The sequence below is a fragment of the Eschrichtius robustus genome, chromosome 13 (assembly GCF_028021215.1).
Source record: "Eschrichtius robustus isolate mEscRob2 chromosome 13, mEscRob2.pri, whole genome shotgun sequence".
Lineage (NCBI taxonomy): Eukaryota > Metazoa > Chordata > Mammalia > Artiodactyla > Eschrichtiidae > Eschrichtius > Eschrichtius robustus.
This window is the reverse complement of record NC_090836.1, coordinates 48,209,611-48,230,123: the sequence shown is the minus strand read 5'-3', so window position 1 is coordinate 48,230,123 and position 20,513 is coordinate 48,209,611. Positions and strand designations below refer to the sequence as shown.

The 20,513-nt window shown below is 40.6% G+C and overlaps 1 protein-coding gene across 9 annotated transcripts in view; it reads right to left on the bottom strand.

Moving 5' to 3' along the window:
• ATP23 (ATP23 metallopeptidase and ATP synthase assembly factor homolog) overlaps positions 1-20,513 on the bottom strand; it is an 87,951-nt gene that overhangs the window by 13,516 nt on the left and 53,922 nt on the right. Inside the window, exon 1 of one of the 9 annotated variants that reach the window (XM_068561447.1) lies at positions 11,523-11,702. The exons of 1 other annotated variant lie outside the window; for it this stretch is intronic. Coding sequence is in view for 5 of the 8 variants with exons in the window: in XM_068561442.1 (XP_068417543.1) it covers positions 7,983-8,178 (196 nt within the window). In the remaining 3 variants the exon portion in view is untranslated. 7 more of the 9 variants (XM_068561450.1, XM_068561446.1, XM_068561449.1 and 4 more) reach the window with 7 other exon arrangements.

The window sequence follows — 20,513 nt, the reverse complement described above, 5'->3', positions numbered from 1 at the left end:
CCTGTGGTGGGAGCACTGAGTCCAAACCACTGGACTAACAGAGAACCTCAGACCCCAGGGAATATCAACCGGAGTGAGGCCTCCTGGAGGTCCTCATCTCAGCACCAAGACCCAGCTCTATCCAACTGCCTGCAAACTCCAGTGTGCTGGATGCCTCAGGCCAAACAACCAGTAAGACACCCATCAAAAAAAAAAAAAAAAAAATGAAACGACAAAAAAATGTTACAGAGGAAGGAGCAAGGTAAAAACCTACAAGAGCAAATAAATGAAGATGAAATAGGCAACCTACCTGAAAAAGAATTCAGAGTAATGATAGTAAAGATGATCCAAAATCTTGGAAATAGAATGGAGAAAATACAAGAAACATTTAACAAGGATCTAGGACTAAAGAGTAAACAAACAGTGATGAACAACACAATAACTGAAATTAAGAATACTCTAGAAGGAATCAATAACAGAATAACTGAGGCAGAAGAACAGATAAGTGAACTGGAAGATAAAATGGTGGAAATAACTGCCAGGGAGCAGAATAAAGAGAAAAGAATGAAGAGAATTGAGGACAGTCTCAGAGACCTCTGGGACAACATTAAACACACAAACATTCGAATTATAGGGGTCCCAGAAGAAGAAGAGAGCAAGAAAGGGTCTGAGAAAATATTTGAAGAGATTAGAGTCAAAAACTTCCCTAACATGGGAAAGGAAATAGTCAATCAAGTCCAGGAAGTGCAGAGAGTCCCATACAGAATAAACCCAAAGAGAAACAGGCTGAGACACATATTAATCAAACTATCAAAAATTAAATACAAAGAAAAAATATTAAAAGTAGCAAGGGAAAAGCAACAAATAACATAAAAGGGAATCCCCATAAGGTTAACAGCTGATTTTTCAGCAGAAACTCTGCAAGCCACAAGGGAGTGGCAGGGCATATTTAAAGTGCTGAAAGGGAAAAACCTACAACCAAGATTACTCTACCCAACAAGCATCTCATTCAGATTCAATGGAGAAATTAAAACCTTTACAGATAAGCAAAAGTTAAGAGAATTAAGCACCACCAAACCAGCTACAAATGCTAAAGGAACTTCTCTAGGCAGGAAACACAAGAGAAGAAAAAGACCTACAATAACAAACCCAAAACATTTAAGAAAATGTTAATAGGAACATACATATCGATAATTACCTTAAATGTAAATGGTTAAATGCCCCAACCAAAAGACACAGACTGGCTGAATGGATACAAAAACAAGACCTGTACATATGCTGTCTACAAGAGACCCACTTCAGACCTAGGGACACATACAGACTGAAGGTGAGGGGATGGAAAAAGATATTCCATGCAAATGGAAATCAAAAGAAAGCTGGAGTAGCAATATTCATAGGAGATAAAATAGACTTTAAAATAAAGACTATTACAAGAGACAAGGAAGGACACTACATAATGATCATAGGGATCAATCCAAGAAGAAGATAAAAGAATTATAAATATATATGCACCCAACATAGGAGCACCTCAATACATAAGCCAACTGCTAACAGCTATAAAAGAGGAAATCGACAGTAATACAGTAATAGTGGGGGACTTTAACACCTCACTTACACCAATGGAGAGATCATTCAAACAGAAAATTAATAAGGAAACACAAGCTTTAAATGACACAATACACCAGATAGATTTAATTGATATTTATAGGACATTCCATCCAAAAACAGCAGATTACACTTTCTTCTCAAGTGCACACGGAACATTCTCCAGGATAGATCACATCTTGGGTCACAAATCAAGCCTTGGTAAATTTAAGAAAACTGAAATCATATCAAGCATCTTTTCCAACCACGGCGCTATGAGATTAGAAATCAACAATTACAGGGAAAAAAACGTAAAAAAACCACAAACACATGGAGGCTAAACACTACGTTACTAAATAACCAAGAGATCACTGAAGAAATCAAAGAGGAAATCAAAAAATACCTAGAGACAAATTACAACGAAAACACAGCGATCCAAAACCTATGGAATGCAGCAAAAGCAGTTCTAAGAGGGAAGTTTATAGCAATACAAGCCTACCTCAAGAAACAAGAAAAATCTCAAATAAACAATCTAAACTTACACCTAAAGCAATTAGAGAAAGAAGAACAACAACAAAAAAACCCCCCAAAGTTAGCAGAAGGAAAGAAATCATAAAGATCAGATCAGAAATAAATGAAAAAGAAATGAAGGAAACAATAGCAAAGATCAATAAAACTAAAAGCTGGTTCTTTGAGAAGATAAACAAAATTGATAAACCATTAGCCAGACTCATCAAGAAAAAAAGGGAGAAGACTCAAATCAACAGAATTAGAAATGAAAAAGGAGAAGTAACAACTGACACTGCAGAAATACAAAGGATCATGAGAGATTACTACAAGCAACTATATGCCAATAAAATGGACAACCTGGAAGAAATGGACAAATTCTTAGAAGAGCACAATCTTCCGAGACTGAACCAGGAAGAAATAGAAAATATAAAAAGACCAATCACAAGCACTGAAATTGAAACTGTGATTTAAAATCTTCCAACAAACAAAAGCTCAGGACCAGATGGCTTCACTGGCGAATTCTATCAAACACTTAGAGAAGAGCTAACACCTATTCCTTCTCAAACTCTTCCAAAATATAGCAGAGGGAGGAACACTCCCAAACTCATTCTAAGAGTCCACCACCACCCTGATACCAAAACCAGACAAAGATGTCACAAAAAAAGAAAACTACAGGCCAATATCTCTGAAGTACATAGATGCAAAAATCCTCAACAAAATACTAGCAAACAGAATCCAACAGCACATTAAAAGGATCATACACCATGATCAAGTGGGGTTTATCCCAGGAATGCAAGGATTCTTCAATATATGCAAATCAATCAATGTGATACACCATACTAACAAACTGAAGGATAAAAACCATATGATAATCTCAATAGATGCAGAAAAAGCTTTCGACAAAATTCAACACCCATTTATGATAAAAACTCTCCAGAAAGTAGGCATAGAGGGAACCTACGTCAACATAATAAAGGCTATATGACAAACCCACAGCCAACATCATTCTCAATGGTGAAAAACTGAAATCATTTCCTCTAAGATCAGGAACAAGACAAGGTTGCCCACTCTCACCACTATTATACAACATAGTTTTAGAAGTTTTAGCCACAGCAGTCAGAGAAGAAAAAGAAATAAAACGAATCCAAATCAGAAAAGAAGTCATCTGTTTGCAGATGACATGATACTATACATAGAGAATCCTAAAGATACTACCAGAAAACTACTAGACCTAATCAACGAATCTGGTAAAGTAACAGGGTACAAAATTAATGCACAGAAATCTCTTGCATTCCTGTACACTAATGATGAGAAATCTGAATAAGAAATTAAGGAAACACTCCCATTTACCACTGCAACTAAAAGAATAAAATACTTAGGAATAAACCTACGTAAGGAGACAAAAGACCTGTATGCAGAAAACGATAAGACACTGATGAAAGAAATTAAAGATAATACAAACAGATGGAGAGATATACTATGTTCTTGGATTGGAAGAATCAACATTGTGAAAATGACTATACTACCCAAAGCAATCTACAGATTCAATGCAATCCCTATCAAACTACCAATGGCATTTTTCACAGAACTAGAACCAAAAAAAATGCACAATTTGTATGGAAACACAAAAGACCCCAAATAGCCAAAGCAATCTTGAGAAAGAAAAACAGCTGGAGGAATCAGGCTCCCTGACTTCAGACTATACTACAAAGCTACAGTAATCAAGTCAGTATGGTACTGGCACAAAAACAGAAATATAGATCAAAGGAACAGGATAGAAAGCTCAGAGATAAACCCACGCACATATGGTCACCTTATCTTTGATAAAGGAGGCAAGAATATACAATGGAGAAAAGACAGCCTCTTCAATAAGTGGTGCTGGGAAAACTGGACAGCTACATGTAAAAGAATGAAATTAGAACACTTCCTAACACCATATACAAAAATAAACTCAAAATGGATTAAAGACCTAAATGTAAGGCCGGACACTATAAAACTCTTAGAGGAAAACATAGGCAGAACACTCCATGACATAAATCACATCAAGATCCTTTTTGACCCACCTCCTAGAGAAATGGAAATAAAAACACAAATAAACAAACGGGACCTAATGAAACTTAAAAGCTTTTGCACAGCAAAGGAAACCATAAACAAGACCAAAAGACAACCCTCAGAATGGGAGAAAATATTCGCAAAGGAAGCAACGGACAAAGGATTAATCTCCAAAATACACAAGCAGCTCATGAAGCTCAATTATCAAAAAACAAACAACCCAATACATAAATGGGCAGACGACCTAAATAGACGCTTCTCCAAAGAAGATATACAGATTGCCAACAAACACATGAAAGGATGCTCAACGTCACTAATCATTAGAGAAATGCAAATCAAAACTACAATGAGGTAACACCTCACACTGGTCAGAATGGCATCATCAAAAAATCTACAAACAATAAATGCTGGAGAGGGTGTGGAGAAAAGGCAACCCTCTTGCACTGCTGGTGGGAATGTAAATTGATACAGCCACTATGGAGAACAGTATGGAGGTTCCTTAAAAAACCAAAAATAGAACTACCATATGACCCAGCAATCCCACTCCTGGGCATATACCCTGAGAAAACCATACTTCAAAAAGAGTCATGTACCACAATGTTCATTGCAGCACTATTTACAATAGTCAGGACATGGAACCAACCTAAGTGGCCATCGACAGATGAATGGATAAAGAAGATGTGGCACATATATACAATGGAATATTACTCAGCCATAAAAAGAAATGAAACTAGTTATTTGTAGTGAGGTGGATGGACCTAGAGTCTGTCATACAGAGTGAAGTAAGTCAGAAGGAGAAAAACAAATACCATATGCTAACACATATATATGGAATCTAAAAAAAAAAAGTGGAACCTAGGAGCAGGACAGGAATAAAGACACAGACGTAGAGAATGGACTTGAGGACATGGGGAGGGGGAAGGGTAAGCTGGGATATAGTGAGAGAGTAGCATTGACATATATACACTACCAAACATAAAATAGATAGCTAGTGGGAAGCAGCTGCACAGCACAGGGAGATCAGCTCAGTGCTTTGCGACCACCTAGAGGGGTGGGATAAGGAGGGTGGGAGGCAGACACAAGACGGAGGGGATATGGGGATATACATATGCATATAGCTGATTCACTTTGTTATACAGCAGAAACTAACACAACACTGTAAAGCAATTAAAATCCAATAAAGATGTTTAAAAAAAAAGCAAGAAGAGAAAAATACAAATAAAAGTTGTTATTTATAAAAAAAAAAAAAAGAATCTATAAGCCTGCTAAAATTACAGCAAAGTATTATGAACCCAAGTGCCTCTAATATCAACTTTTCGCATAGATGTCCTGTATGAGAGTATAAATGCACAGCAAATTACGTGACATAAGCAAAAAAAAAGAGAGAGAGAGAAAGAAATCAAGGTTTTTAAGTGCTGAAAGCAAAAACAGGTGAGTAAAAGTAGTGTGGGATGAGAAAGTTAGGTATAGGTTACTGCTTTACTAACCTGACCCCTCTTAAGAGTGTTAACAATAAAACAATTATTACTAATAATAAGTATTATTTAGTGTATATCAGGCACCATACTAAATGCATTATTATTCAAGCAACTAAGAGTTTTACAAAGTTGAAATGGATTCAAAAGCCTACAGTCCTCTTTAAAAAAAAAAATTTCTGGGAGCACATTGGTTTGGTACTTCAAAAATGACCTGCAGTATTTAGAATGGATTTGCTTTGGAGAAAAAGAAAACAAAGGTCGCCCTTGAGGCCTGATTTCTCCCATCACACTCGCCCCAGGCATAGGATTTTAAAGCTTCAAGTTGATGCTTTAATACCACCAACAGGTTCTCCCAGCAGCCTTCCCCTTGGAAGGCTGAGGCGGGTTAATTCCTACTGGGTCTCAAGTTCAGCACCTCGCCCTCCTCATATCCTACCTGTATCAACTCTTGCTCCACTTTTTGGCTCTGCCACTGTAAGAACAGCTACCTTTTCTTTATTCAGCTCCTGATATGCTGGCACTTTACACTCATAAAATCTATTCCTCACAACAACCCTAAAAGGGATATTTTTATCCCTCCCCCACTCCCTTTTTTTTTTCTCAGATAAAGATAGAGAGGATCAGAGAGTTAAATCACTCTTCCATACGTAATAAGGAAAGGGATCAAAATTTGAACCCATGTCTAATTCTGCAGCCTATGTTCTTTCCACTGCATTCCACTTTGAAACATCTTAAAGGCAGGGTCCCAACTCCTCTCTGTATTTGCCCAAACCAGAACCTAGGAGGCATTCAATACATATTTGCAAAGTAAATACAATGTCATCATTTCCTCTACTCCCCCTCCTCCTCCCTTGATTCCCTAGATGCAGGTAATCTCAAGAAGGCTGAAAAATAATTGGGTGGTTGACTTTTGAACTGTGACTGGCCAGCTGTGAAACAGTAACCTTACTTTGGAACAATAAGTTTAAGTCTTTGATTTTCTAAATGTATCTAAAGTAAACTTTAGATGGCAATGTAAAAAAGTTAAGAAATCTCTAGTGCAATGTCCCTGGGATTAGAGAAAAATTGGTCAGCAGATGGTGTCCCTATTTAACCCACAACAGTGGTTCTTAACCTTTTTGGGATCGTGGGCCTCTCTGAGAATATCATGGAGCTATGAACTCTCTCCCCAGAAAAACGCACTCAGGGGCATACACACACGGTTTCGTAGTCCATGTCAGGAATTTCTACACTCTGAAGTCCACCCATGTATGAAGGTTAAGAACTCTTTCCATCAAAGGGTAGGACTGCACAACTTGTTTTTAACAGGAGGGAAGAGGGCAGGGCACAACCCTTACAGAATGACATAGCTGTTGTGGACACGACATAAACTGGTTAAAACCTGGTTAGAACCGATTAGGCCCAAGATGGCAGAAGATTCAACTTCCAGTAGATCTTGAACCTCATTATACGTTCATTGTAATACATTAGCATATGCTACATGACACACCCACGGGCACCATGACAGTTCCAAGGCTAACTATAAAAGGCCAAAAAGTGGGCAGTGGCCCAAATCCTGGAAATCCCCACCCCTTCTCCAAAATAGTTGGAATAATCCTCCCACTCATTAGCCTATGAAATTACCCAGCCCATAAAAACTAACCACCTCATATTTCCTGGCCGCTCTCACCTTCTGAGACAGACTGCACTCTGTCTATGGAATGTGTATCTCCCAGGGCCTCTCCCCCTCTGAGATGGCCCACACTCTGTCTATGGAGTGTGTACCTCTCTCAATAAATCTACTTCTTACCTATCACTTTGCCTCTCGCCGAATTCCTTCTGCAGTGAGACATAAAGAACCTGAGCTTCATTAAGTCCTGAGACCAGGAGTGCAATTTCAATTAAAAGCCAGTGGGTTCGAGTCCCAGCCTGCGGGTTCAAGTCCCAAGCTGAGTTTTGGCGGGGTTCAAATCCCATCTGAGTTGTGCAGTTTCAGCAGGTATGCCTTAATTAACATGGCTCTTTAAAACTCTGCTTCACCTGGACTCTCAAGTCCTCATATTACTGCATAATTTACCTAAAATATCAAAGGATCTGTCAGACCAGTGCGCGTGACGGAAAGGGCAAACTCCTAACCCAACTCCTCATTTATGCCGCAAGCAAAAGGAGTGCTGAAAGGGGCCTCAGCGCTTCCTCTGATGGAAACTGAGGCTCAGACTCCCACACCCGCCCCCACAAGAATCTGCCTTAACTCTGCACCTGGTGCCTGAACCCCGCCCCCGACACACCTGGGCTGAACGCAGAGCCCCCTAGCGGAGCGGAACCAAGGCCCCTCCCTGCCCGCCGGGTCTCAGACACTCCCCACCGCAACCTCCGCAGACGCCCAGCCCCCAGGCTCACGGCTCCTACTTGTCTCCAACGTCTGCAAGAGCATAAGCTGGCACTTCTGGTTGTTGGTGAAGAAGCTGGAGAGGAACCCTTGCTGTGGCTTCCCCTGAGCCAGCCGCTCCGGGAAGACTTGGCACCCGACGTGTTGCTGCTGCAGCTGCTCCCCCGCAGCGGGGCCCGGGCCGCGTTCACCCGGAGCGCCTGCCATGCCGCCCACGGACTTTGCCGCTGCTTCCTCCCGCCTCAGGCGGCCCGGTTGGGGGGAGACAGGGAAAGGGAACCTCCCTCCCGCCTACCCACCGCCCAGGCCCTCCCTCCGCCGAGCCGACCTGGCGCCAGCCGGGCGACGGCCGCAGGGGTCCACAAGCCCGGAGACCAAAGGAGCGCTGGGCCACAGGCGCGGGGCGGGAAGACGGTAATGGGGCGGGGCGACGGCTGTTAGGCGGGCAAGGGGCGGGGCCAAGCGCCTGCTGGCTGAGCTGGGGTTGGCGAGTACCCTCGCAGACTACAACCCGCCTGATGTGGGCTTGGCCTTTGCCGCTCAGCGTGCTTGTGCCGTCCCCATAAGCCTTGTTCCGCAGCCCTGCTTACTCGTGCACACTCCTTCCTTACCTCCTGACCAGTACTGGCCATTAAGTACCCTTCTCCCTCTGAAGGTTTCTGCCATCTTCGCACTCCCTGCTTTGTCCACCAGCAGGCTAATTGCAGCCTCTGGTCCACCTCTCTCTTGACGCCCCAAGCCGTATTAAAAGCACTGTTTTTCAGAAACGTTTGAAAGCTGCAATTATAATGACTGGTCAAAACCCTCAAAATACAAGACCCAAATACTTTTTTTCTGCCTCTTCTAGGCCCATTCGCCCACCCTACTCTTTCGCCACCGCAAATAACTCTCTGATAATTGATGAAATAAAATTCATATTTTATGGCAAGACAAGAAAAATTTAAACAAAATTTTTCTCTGCCAGTTTGGGCCTCCTCCCTCCCCCTTAGAGTGTACTACTGTGCATCTGCATTAACCAGACCTTCTTAGAAGATATTCCTTCTTAATCTTGTAAAGGGTCAGGATGACCCACTACTCCATAACTCCTAGGGAGATAACCTTCCTTCTGTCAATAATTCATTTGACGTATAACACTTTGTCTCAAAAACTTCTTTAACTGCTGTGACTTCTAGTGGGTGGAACAGTGCTCAGAGCTTTCTGAAAGACTGTCTCCCAGGTTATAATCCTCAGGTTCGGTCAAATAAACTTTTCCATTTCTTTCTTAGATCGACTATTGATTAATTTTTTCATCAACATAACAAAACACAACCTTTTTACTTTTAACTCCAAGCCTTAACTCATACTTCCATCTTTAAGCCCCCATCCTCAGTCCTTATGATCCAGGTCCTGATCAAATCTACCTAATCCACAGGGCCTTCCCAGATACCTTAATCAAAATTAATCTCTCCTGATCTCCCAATGTACAAAGTACTTCGTACCTATTATGGCTTCATCACTGCCTGACAGGTTTTAAATAATTTGTGTTTCTCTTTTCCCACTAAATTTACTCAGTTCAGCTCACACATTTATTCAGTACCTGCTATGATGGGCCAGGCATGGCAGCAGAAACAGGATAATAAGAGAATTTCTAAGGTTGAGAGGAGCATATGATTTATGTAAGAAATGTATCTAAATCATAAAGGTTCAAGAGACGTTGAGGATTACGAACAGTACCTATGTGTCATAGGTGCTCAATAAATATCTAAATTGAGTGAGATGCTAGGATTATTCACTCTTTTGAAATATAATATTATGAACACCTTCTATGTACATAGACTACTAAAGCTGTAACAAAAAAGCGCTACTTTTTATTGAGCTCACCTGCAATACATTATTTCTAATCCCTACCACAACCCTGCAAAATAAATATTGTTATCACTATATTTTTCAGATAACGAAAGTGGGCTCAGCAAAACTGAATAATCCAGGACCACAAAACTAGCTCTTAATCTAGTTAGGGGACTAAAATATACACATATGGAAAACTAGACCATTTCAAGTTAGTGTAATTAGTCTGGAATTCTCAGGGAAGGCTAGATAGAAAAGATGGGGCCAGAAATGGACCACAGACGGTAAACATTTGAAATACTATTCAGCTATATGAATAAGCAAAAAAATGCAAATTAAAAGCTGTCATTTCCCCGCACCAAATTAGCAAAGATATTTTCAATGTTCATTGCTGAAGGCAACAGAGAGAAAACTAGAAAATTGTACACCAAAATATGATCAGTAGTTGTCTAGGTATCAGAATATTTTTATTACATTTTTCCAAATTTTCCTAATGTTCTACAATAAGCATGTATTACCTTTATAATCAGAAAGGTATACTTTAAAAAAATTGAGTAGCCTTTGGATGGCATATGTTTTAACTTCATCCATTTATACTATAAAGACATAGGAGTGGAATGGGACGGCATTAGGGGAGAGATAGGGAAATGCAAATACAAATTACTAAGGTAAAAAGAGAAAAATAATCACCACAAAGAAATGAGAACATGGGCAAAGATTTAGCTATAAGGATTTTCATTTCTCCATTGCAGTACTAATTAACAAAAAGGATAGAAACTGTTTTAACAAAAAGTGCAATGGAAAACATAACAACCATGTTGTTTTTTAAATGAAATATGTTCATAAAAGCTTTTTAGGTTACAAAATAGCATGTACAACGTAATTACAGCTTGAAATTTATTATATGCACAGAGAGGGTCTGGATGTGTAACCGAGCAGGACGTTATGGGGCCTTCCCAGGACGGACCCCCTCCCCCATATCCTCGCTGTAACTCCTCTGAAATACCTAGATAATAGTATCTGATGCACACTTCCTGAGTTACACATGCTAAAACCACCACCAAATGGAAGAAATTAACTACTTGATGAGCATGAGCCCCCAGACCCTATAGGCCCCTAAGGATTGATAATGTTAACCGCCCTATTATCTCAACATCAACCAGAGAACTGTGCAGGACCTAATCACATACCCTGCAACCAGCCTCCCTCATCTGGCTTTTAAAAATGCTTTGCTGAAACCCTTCCGGGAGTTCAGGGTATTCTGAGCAGGAGCTCCGTCCCTTCTCCTTGCTGGGCCTTCAATATACCTTTCTCTGCTCCAAACTCCCACGTTTTGGTTTGGGCTCACTGCGCATCAGGCACACGAGCAACAGATGAAATTTGGGAGTTTTGTTTTGTTTGCACCTGTGTGTGCTTGCCTTCATTCTCTAAAGCAAAAATAGTTGTTTTATGGTAAGTTGTTTGAAGCTGCTTAAATAAATCACAGCAACAAATGAAGTTGCATATAACTTTAAGTGCTTTTTAGCTTTGTTTTTCCGCAACTAATAAATCCACTTCTCCAGGGCCACCAAAACTTGGGGGAGATTATAGCCTTTCCTTACTGATCCAGTCATTTTGAATACAGGGAAAGAACAAAACAGTTTCCACCACTCTCCGCGGGAATACGCCACACTTGGCCCAATAATCCCACACCGCTGGGAAACGCAACCCACCAACATACACACCTACTTGCAGCAGGAGTCAGCCCTCCGAACCCGGAACTGAATGGGAGAAGGCACGCAGCATTCTGGGAAGATTTAAGGGAGCCGCGTTGGTGTGGCTGGTTGTTACCGGGGCAACCGGAGGCGCTTGGCGGTTATCCGTGGTTTGGCGCCGTTAGCTGGACAGTCTTAGACGCTCAGAGGCCATTTGGGATGAGCGAAGAGTGCAGAAGAGCCCTTTCAGGAGACAGTTGTCCTGTCAGGTTATCTAGTCGTGCCCCAGGAGGGAGCGCCTGATCTGGGGCTCTGGGTCACGCCCCCCTCTTCTTTCAGCCTTTCGGCCAAATGAAGTAGCCCAGAGGCTCCTGACTGTCATTTCTTTACTTTTCTGCCTCCTCTCAGAAAATGTAAGTTGAGAATTTCTAATTAACACTGTAATGTGTTCTAATATCAACGTAAATTCTTGTTTGAGGACATTTTATGGGGCCACAAATTGAGAACTTAAAATTCACACTCAAATTGTAGACTGCCCCTTGAGATATGGTAAGGGCATAAGGATTTTAGATGAAGAAAAATGTTACTTTCCCCAAAAGGAATTTTTGAATTCCGTGAGGAAAATAAACAATGTGAATATTTTTTTCCATATAATGAACAGAAAATAGAGTGTGTGGGATTAATCACTTGTAACAGTGATCACAGTGTAATTCTGGCCACAAAGGGACATTAATTACCACCCTCCTCCCTCTCCATGCTAAACTCCCCAATTTATGTTCCAGCTAACTTTTAATTTCTGCAGTACTATGCTTTTTCAAGTCTTCTCCTCTTGCAAATGGTAAAAATGCTCTTCCTTGCCTTAATTTTCTTTGTTCAAATCCTCATTTCGGTATTATGTCCTTTACAGTCCTTCCCTGGGACTTTTGTCCACCTCCCATTCAAGATAGAATATGCTCTTCTTTATGAACTTTTGCATATTTATCATAGTAATTATGATTCATTTAGTGACATCTGTTCTTCCAACTTTGGAGCCCTCCTTGTGGGCAGGGCATATTTTATATTTATCTCAATTGCATTGATGCTCTGGCTCATTTGGTTCTCAACAGATATTTGTTGGATAAACGTAAACTACCTTTGTTAACTAGTCTAAAGGAATGTGAACTAAAATGAAATAAACAAGGGTAACCACTGAAATAAATAAATAAATAAACTAATTAATTAAATTGAGGACTTTTTTTTTTTTTGGCTGTGCGGGGTCTTAGTTGCAGCACATGGCATCTTCGTTGCCCCATGCGGGATCTTCAGTTGCGGCATGCGGGATCTAGTTCCCTGACCAGGGATCAAACCCGGGCCCCCTGCATTGGGAGCGCAGTCTTAACCGCTGGACCACCAGGGAAGTCCTGAGGAGATATATATATATATATATATATATATATATTTTGGCTTTGTTGGGTCTTTGTTGCTGCGCACAGGCTTTCTCTAGTTGTGGCGAGTGGGGGCTACTCGTTGCGGTGAGCGGGCTTCTCATTGTGGTGGCTTCTCTTGTTGCGGAGCACGGGCTCTAGGTGCGCAGGCTTCAGTAGTTGTGGCTCGCGGGCTCAGTAGTTGTGGCTCGCGGGCTCTAGAGCGCAGGCTCAGTAGTTGTGGCACACGGGCTTAGTTGCTCCGTGGCATGTGGGATCTTCCCGGACCAGGGCTCGAACGCGTGTCCCCTGCATTGTCAGGCGGATTCTTAACCACTGCGCCACCAGGGAAGCCCCTGAGGATATTTTTTAAAAGAAGAAAATAAAACTCACCAGTCATCCAGAAGTAACTTAAAATTTTCATGTATTACATATAAGTTACTTTCTCTGCATAAATATTTTTTGCAGTTGAGTATATTTGGGGAAAACCATTTTATGTCCTGCTTTTTCACATGTATATGATATAATTCTGTTACTAAAATCTTAGCAACAAAGACGGCATTGAAGACCTTAATGTAAATCGTCTGTAGTGAGTTGAAGAAACAGGGATGAAGTGGATGCAGCATGTGAAGACAATTCTTTCAAGAAGTTTGGCTGTAAAGGAAAAGAGAAAGGTCAGTAGCCAGAGGAGAATGGCAAGTGAAAGAAAAATGTTACAGTTTCTCAGTAAGGAGAACAGACTTAGTGATGTTTGTTAGTATAAGAGAAAAAAAACTGGTAGTTAAAGATACTGCCAAGAAAGAGAATAACTGATTGAATGATTCCATAAAGAAATAGGAGATGAGATCCATAGATCAGGTACATAAATTAGCTTAGATAGGAGGCAGAACTAGGAAAGAGGATGTCAATGTGGGTACGGATGTTAGTAATTTTAAAACTATTGAAAATCGGCAAAAGAGTAAAAAAAATATGTCAAAAGATATATATAAAAATGGCCAATAGGTATGTTCAGCCACATTAGCTAAAAATATAAATGGCATATCAAATGCCTATTAAATTGGCAAAGATTAAAAAGAAATTAGTATACGCGTTGGGCAAGTGTTCAGTGAAACAAGCATTGCAGGTGGGGATAGAAACTGGTACATGTCCCCCTTCCCCAGGCATTTTAGAAATATGTATCAAAATCCTTAAAATATATACTTTAACTAAGCAACTATACTTCCAGGATGTTCTCAAAAGGAAATAATCAAAACTGCATACATATGTTAAGCTGGGTGGAGTTCATTTCAGTTTGTCCACCAAAAAAGATAGGTTAAATATATTACACCCATACTTCTTAGACTTGGATAATATGGTTGCAGATAAGAGAAGTTCACTCATACTAGTTTAAGTAAGAGCATCCGCAGGTTTTCTAGGAAGGGAATGTAGAGTTGCAGTCTGACTGACTACCCTGATACACAGTGAGTGGGATGCTTTGAACCATTTAAAATGATGATGTAGGGCTTCCCTGGTGGCGCAGTGGCTAAGAATCTGTCTGCCAATGCAGGGGACACGGGTTCGAGCCCTGGTCCGGGAAGATCCCACATGCCGCGGAGCAACTAAGCCCATGCACCACAACTACTGAGCCTACACTCTACAGCCCGCGAGCCACAACTACTGAGCCCGCGTGCCACAACTACTGAAGCCCACGTGCCTAGAGTCCGTGCTCCGCAACAAGAGAAGCCACAGCAATGAGAAGCCCGCGCACCGCAACGAAGAGTAGCCCCCGCGGGCCGCAACTAGAGAAAGCCCGTGTGCAGCAACGAAGACCCAACACAGCCAAAAATAAATAAATAAATTTATTTAAAAAAAAAAAAAGAGGTATTGATGCATTTATAACTGTTTTCATACAATGTTATAACTGTCTAATATCAGTGTTTCATCATTCCTTACTTAGGCCTCCAGCCTTCATTACCGTCCTTTACAAAGATTCATGTAATTTAACAGAATTTTTTTTCTTAATTTCAAATTCCTCCATGCTGTTTAACTTACCAGTAGACCTGAAGATCACTCCATTGTAGAAAACAGACATACTCCTCCTTCCTCTTTACAACTGCAATTATTTTCTTAGTTTATGGTTTAACTTTTTTTACAAGGATTATATATTTATATAAGTTAACAAAAAGTTGTTATTTTGGAATAAATTTTAAAAATAATGTTCCCATCAGATAATCACATTCATCACTAGTTAATTGATACAACAAATGTTAATATATGAGAAGGACTTCCCTGGTGGTCCAGCAGTTAAGACTCCGCACTTCCACTGCAGGGGGCATGGGTTGGATCCCTGGTCGGGGAGCTAAGATCCCACATACCGCGTGGTACGGCCAAAATAATAATAATAATAATGATAATATATGAGAGATGCTGATAATTGCCTGCCAACTCACATCTTCTTCTAAGGGAACTTGCTTTGTGCACAGATTTTTTTCCCTAAAGGACCATTTACCACACCATATAGCTACCTACCATCACCATCACTCATTGGGTGAGGGGATGTGGCACTATATCCAATATCAGTCCCCCTTCTCCCTTCTTCCATTCTTGTGGAAAATTTTATTTGTTTTAGGTATTTGTTTTATTTGTTAGATATTGGTGTCCAAATGCATTACGACACTTCCTCCTCAGCCTAAGAGGATTAATCTTGATTATTCTAAGTCATTCATGATAATTGCTATTTCCCTTGCCAACTCTGCCAGTGAGATGCCAAGGGGAAATCTGCTGGAGGCCTTCTAGGAAAGTTGCTCTTTAAAAGGAACACATGATAGGCACAGTTCATTTCCTGTTTCCTGGTGTTGTCAACCCCTGAAGCTGTGGCAGACAACTTGGAATCATGAAAGAAGCCAACTTCAGAGGAAAAGGTAACATGCTGAGGATGACAAAAAAAAACCAGAAAGATGGAAGGAATGAAGGTCCTTGATGAGGTCACTGAGGACATGCCCTTTCTCCAGATTGTTATATAAGATAGTAAATGTTTAAACAAATTTGAATTGGATTTTCTATTACTTTTGGCCAAGAGCATCACAACTCATAAAGCACATTTCTGACTCAAGAGTAGCCAATCCCTAGGCTGACAAGTTGGACACAGAAAAGTACAAGGTGTCACTCAATTACATTAATACCAAGAATGGAGCTAAGGTCCACACATTTCTACTTAAATTTGGAAAAGTGAGTACCTTGGAAAATATCCCACTTCCTTAAAGAAAGATGTAGACTTTGTCACCTTTAGCCTAAACAGCATAATAGATACATTATACCACATTTCACCTGTCTGGCTACCCTTATAATAAACTAAAGAAGGAGACCCAAAAAATCATGGTTCTAAAGTCAAAACTATACACAAATGCTTATCCAGAGAAGTGTCATTATCTCTTGCATTCCTTCCACTCTGTTCCCACCCTCCCTCTATAGGTAAATTTCATTAGTTTCTGGTTTATTATTTCAATGTATCGTTTTGTAAAAAATGAGCAGATACAGGTATATTATTTCCCCTCATTTCTTTTTTTTTTAAAGGTTTTTATTTTTTTGAATTTATTTATTTTTGGCTGCGTTGGGTCTTTGCTGCTGTGCGCAGGCTTTCTCTAGTGGCGGGGAGTGGGGGCTACTCTTCGTTGCGGTGCGTGGGCTTCTTATTGTGGTGGCTTTTCCTGTTGCAGAGCAAGGGCTCTAAGCACCCAGGCTTGAGGAGCTGTGGCACACAGGCTCAGTAGTTGTGGTGCACGGGCTTAGTTGCTCTGTGGCATGTGGGATCTTCCCAGACCAGGGCTAGAACTTGTGTCCCCTGCACTGGCAGGTGGATTCCTAACCACTGCGCCACCAGGGAAGCCCTATTTCCCCTTATTTCTTACCCCAAATGTAGCATACTATTTATTCTTTTTTGTTCTTTGCTTTTTTCACTGAACAGTAAATCCTGAAAATCACTCCATAAAAGCTGCCTGGTAGTCTATTATGGGTATAGCGCTCTAGTATGTGTATTCAGTCTGTCTCCTATGTATACATATTGAGGTTAGCTCCAACATTTTGCAATTACAAGTACACTGTGACATATAATCTTATGCATATGTAGTTTTGTATTGTCGGAGATGGTTCTTCAGGATAAATTCCTACAGAATTGGGTCAAAGGGTAAATTCATATGTAGTTTTCTTAGATATTGCCAAATTCCCTCTTCAAGACAAATACTGTATGAGTTCACTTATATGCGGAATCTAAAAAACAAAACAAATAAACACACATAACAAAACAGAAACAGAGTCATAGATGCAGAGAACAAACAGGTGGTTACCCGAGGAGAAGGGGGTGGAGGGAAGAAAGAAATAGATGAGGGAGATTAAGAGGTACAAACTTACAGTTGCAAAATAAATCAGTCATGAGTATGAAATGTACAGTGTGGGGAATATAGTCAATAACTAAGGATTATCTTTGTATGGTGACAAATCATAACTAGACTTATTATGGTGATCATTTTGAAATGTAGAGAAAAAAATCACTATGTTGTGTAACAGGGAATAACATAGTGTTGTAGGTCAATTATACTTCAAAAGCAAACAAACTTATAGAAAAAGAGATCAGATTTGTAGTTACCAGAGGTGGGTGAGAAGGGAGGGGGAATTGGATGAAAGCAGTCAAAAGGTACAAACTCCCAGTTATACTGGGAGAACTAGGGATGTAATGTACACCATGATAAATACAATTAGCACTGCTCTATGTTATATATGAAAATTGTTAAGAGAGTAAATCCTGAGTTATCCTAACAAAAAACAAATTTTTTTTCTTTTTTCTATGTCTAATTTTGTACCTATATAAGATGATGGATGTTCACTAAACATACTGTGATCATCATTTCATGATATACATAAGTCAAATCATTCTACCTTAAACATATACAGTGCTGTATGTCAATTATATCTCAATAGAACTGGAAGAAAAATTAAAAATAAAAAAATTAGGGGGGCTTCCCTGGTGGCGCAGTGGTTGAGAATCTGCCTGCCAATGCAGCGGACACGGGTTCGAGCCCTGGTCTGGGAAGATCCCACATGCCGCGGAGCAACTAGGCCCGTGAGCCACAACTACTGAGCCTGCGCGTCTGGAGCCTGTGCTCCGCAACAAGAGAGGCCGCGATAGTGAGAGGCCCGCGCGCCGCGATGAGGAGTGGCCCCCGCTTGCCGCAACTAGAGAAAGCCCTCGCACAGAAACGAAGACCCAACGCAGCCATAAATAAATAAATAAGTAATTTTTAAAAAAAAAGAAAAAAATAATAATTAGGGCTTCCCTGGTGGCGCAGTGGTTGAGAATCTGCCTGCCAATGCAGGGGACACGGGTTCGAGCCCTGGTCTGGGAAGATCCCACATGCCGCGGAGCAACTAGGCCCATGAGCCACAACTACTGAGCCTGCGCGTCTGGAGCCTGTGCTCCGCAACAAGAGAGGCCGCGATAGTGAGAGGCCCGCGCACCGCAATAAAGAGTGGCCCCCACCCGCTTGCCGCAGCTAGAGAAAGCCCTCGCACAGCAACGAAGACCCAACACAGCCAAAAATAAATAAAAAAATTTAAAAATAATAATAATAATTAGTGATGATTTTAAATTAAGGAATTAAAAATTTAAAAATACAACAACCAGGGTGTTTGCAAAAAAAAAAAAAATACAACCACTATAACCATCATTCATGTCTATTTTTATATCCTAAAATTGATACTTTTCCCAAAAGAATTTTAGGTGGAAGTCCATAGAGCTATAAGCACCCCTCGCATTCATGGTTTTCATTATGTGGATTTGAAAACAAGTGAATTTTCTATTGGATTTCCTTTTTTTTTTTTTTTTGGCAGCTATGCTCTGGAACAATGTGGTTGAAAACCTGGAAAAAGGCATGGTGCATGTCCAAAACTTGTAGTCAGTCTGGCCATCACCCTGCAGCAGGCTACCTCAGAAACATGACCTGAGGATAACCACTCAAATTTACACCCACCCATCCCTGTCATTATCATTGTCTCAAAGACTAGGTGTTATTGTTTATCTTCCCTGCAACGTGTATCTTAGTTTCATTTACATATTTTCATCCTGTAAGAAAATAATCTTCCACTTTTGGAAACTTTGGCACAAAGAAACAAGGAAATGCTAAACCTATGGGTGTGAAACTAAATGTCACCAAGAGATACATGCAAGGAGAAGACAGCATACCGCAGATGTATCCTGGGTTTGACTAAAAGCACACTGCAAATCCCAAGAAGCTCAAGGATGTTGAGTGAATAGAATGAAAAGAAAGTACATGCCTTTAACCCTCATTGTGTTCTTACCATTCTCAGAATCCCAGGCAGGAAAAAGCACATCTGTCAATGGACAAAGATTTTGGAACCAGTCACAAGGCACAGCTCCTTTTTGAAGGAGTCAAGCAACTCATCAATGTCTTCCCCTTACACCTCCTCAAAGCCCACTTGCCTGGCCGGCTGTCAAGGAAGGGCCTCCAAGTCATCGACCATGGCTGGTGGAAGAAACCACTCTGCTAACTCCCACCCTTCATCCAGCCACCTTTCTCTGCATATGCCACATCTCTTCTGTCTTTCCTTTGCTCTTTCTCTCTCATCCTTCATCCCTGCTTCCCTTGGCCGCTTCACCAATCATCCACTGGTACTTCACCAAGCCCACTGTGGTCGTCTCCTTCCCAGCCTGACAGAGGCTGCATGGCATATTGGAAACAGCACAGGCTCTGGACTAAAAAATGGTAGGTTTGACTCTTGGCTCGGCATTAATGAGCTTTATGAACTTGGAAACATCATAATAGTCCCACCAGCTCTCACTTTTGTCATCTATACGTGGGGATAATAAGATCTCCTGTGTAGAATTGTTGTAGGATTAATAATGATGCTTTTGATATCTGACACATTGGTAGCTCAATAAATAATAACTGGTAGTGGTTGTGGTAATGGAAGGAGGAGAGAAGGAACTTCAGCTTCCTACATAAAAAGCCCATGGAAGGAAGGCCGGAAAGGTACCGTCACACTTCCTCTTCTTTCCACCTTCTATCCTGTGCTTCCTCACTTTAAAAAGGAATTATTTTAAAGGTCTGTCCCAATATTAAAATTCTAGTTTTAATGGCAAAAATTAAACAGATGTATACTAAAGGCCTATTATGTGCAAAGAAGGTCACATAAAAAAAAAAAAAAAAAAAAAAGAAGGTCACATAAAATTTCTTTAGGGGAACCAGATTAAATTAAAATCTGCTGAAAAAAATAACCTTTAGATTTTCATTTTTTTCCTTCCTTCATACATTCTTGCCAGTGGTATCACTATGTATATGATCCAAAGGAGCAGCAAGTGACAATCATTCCTCTACATATAAGTACTTTGGCTGTTGAAGCTCTTTTCATATATGTGTATATATGAGTTATTAAATAATGTTTATACCTCAAAATTTTGATTTCAATGCTTCATTATTCTCTAAACCTTTGGATGATCCTCAAATCACTAGATATCAGTGGCTATCTGATGAAGACTGACTGTCACACTCAACAGTGTGCCCTCATTCCAAGGAGCTCATCAGTAAAAGAGCAGGCTGAGATGGTGGCCTTTTAGCTTCAATATCTA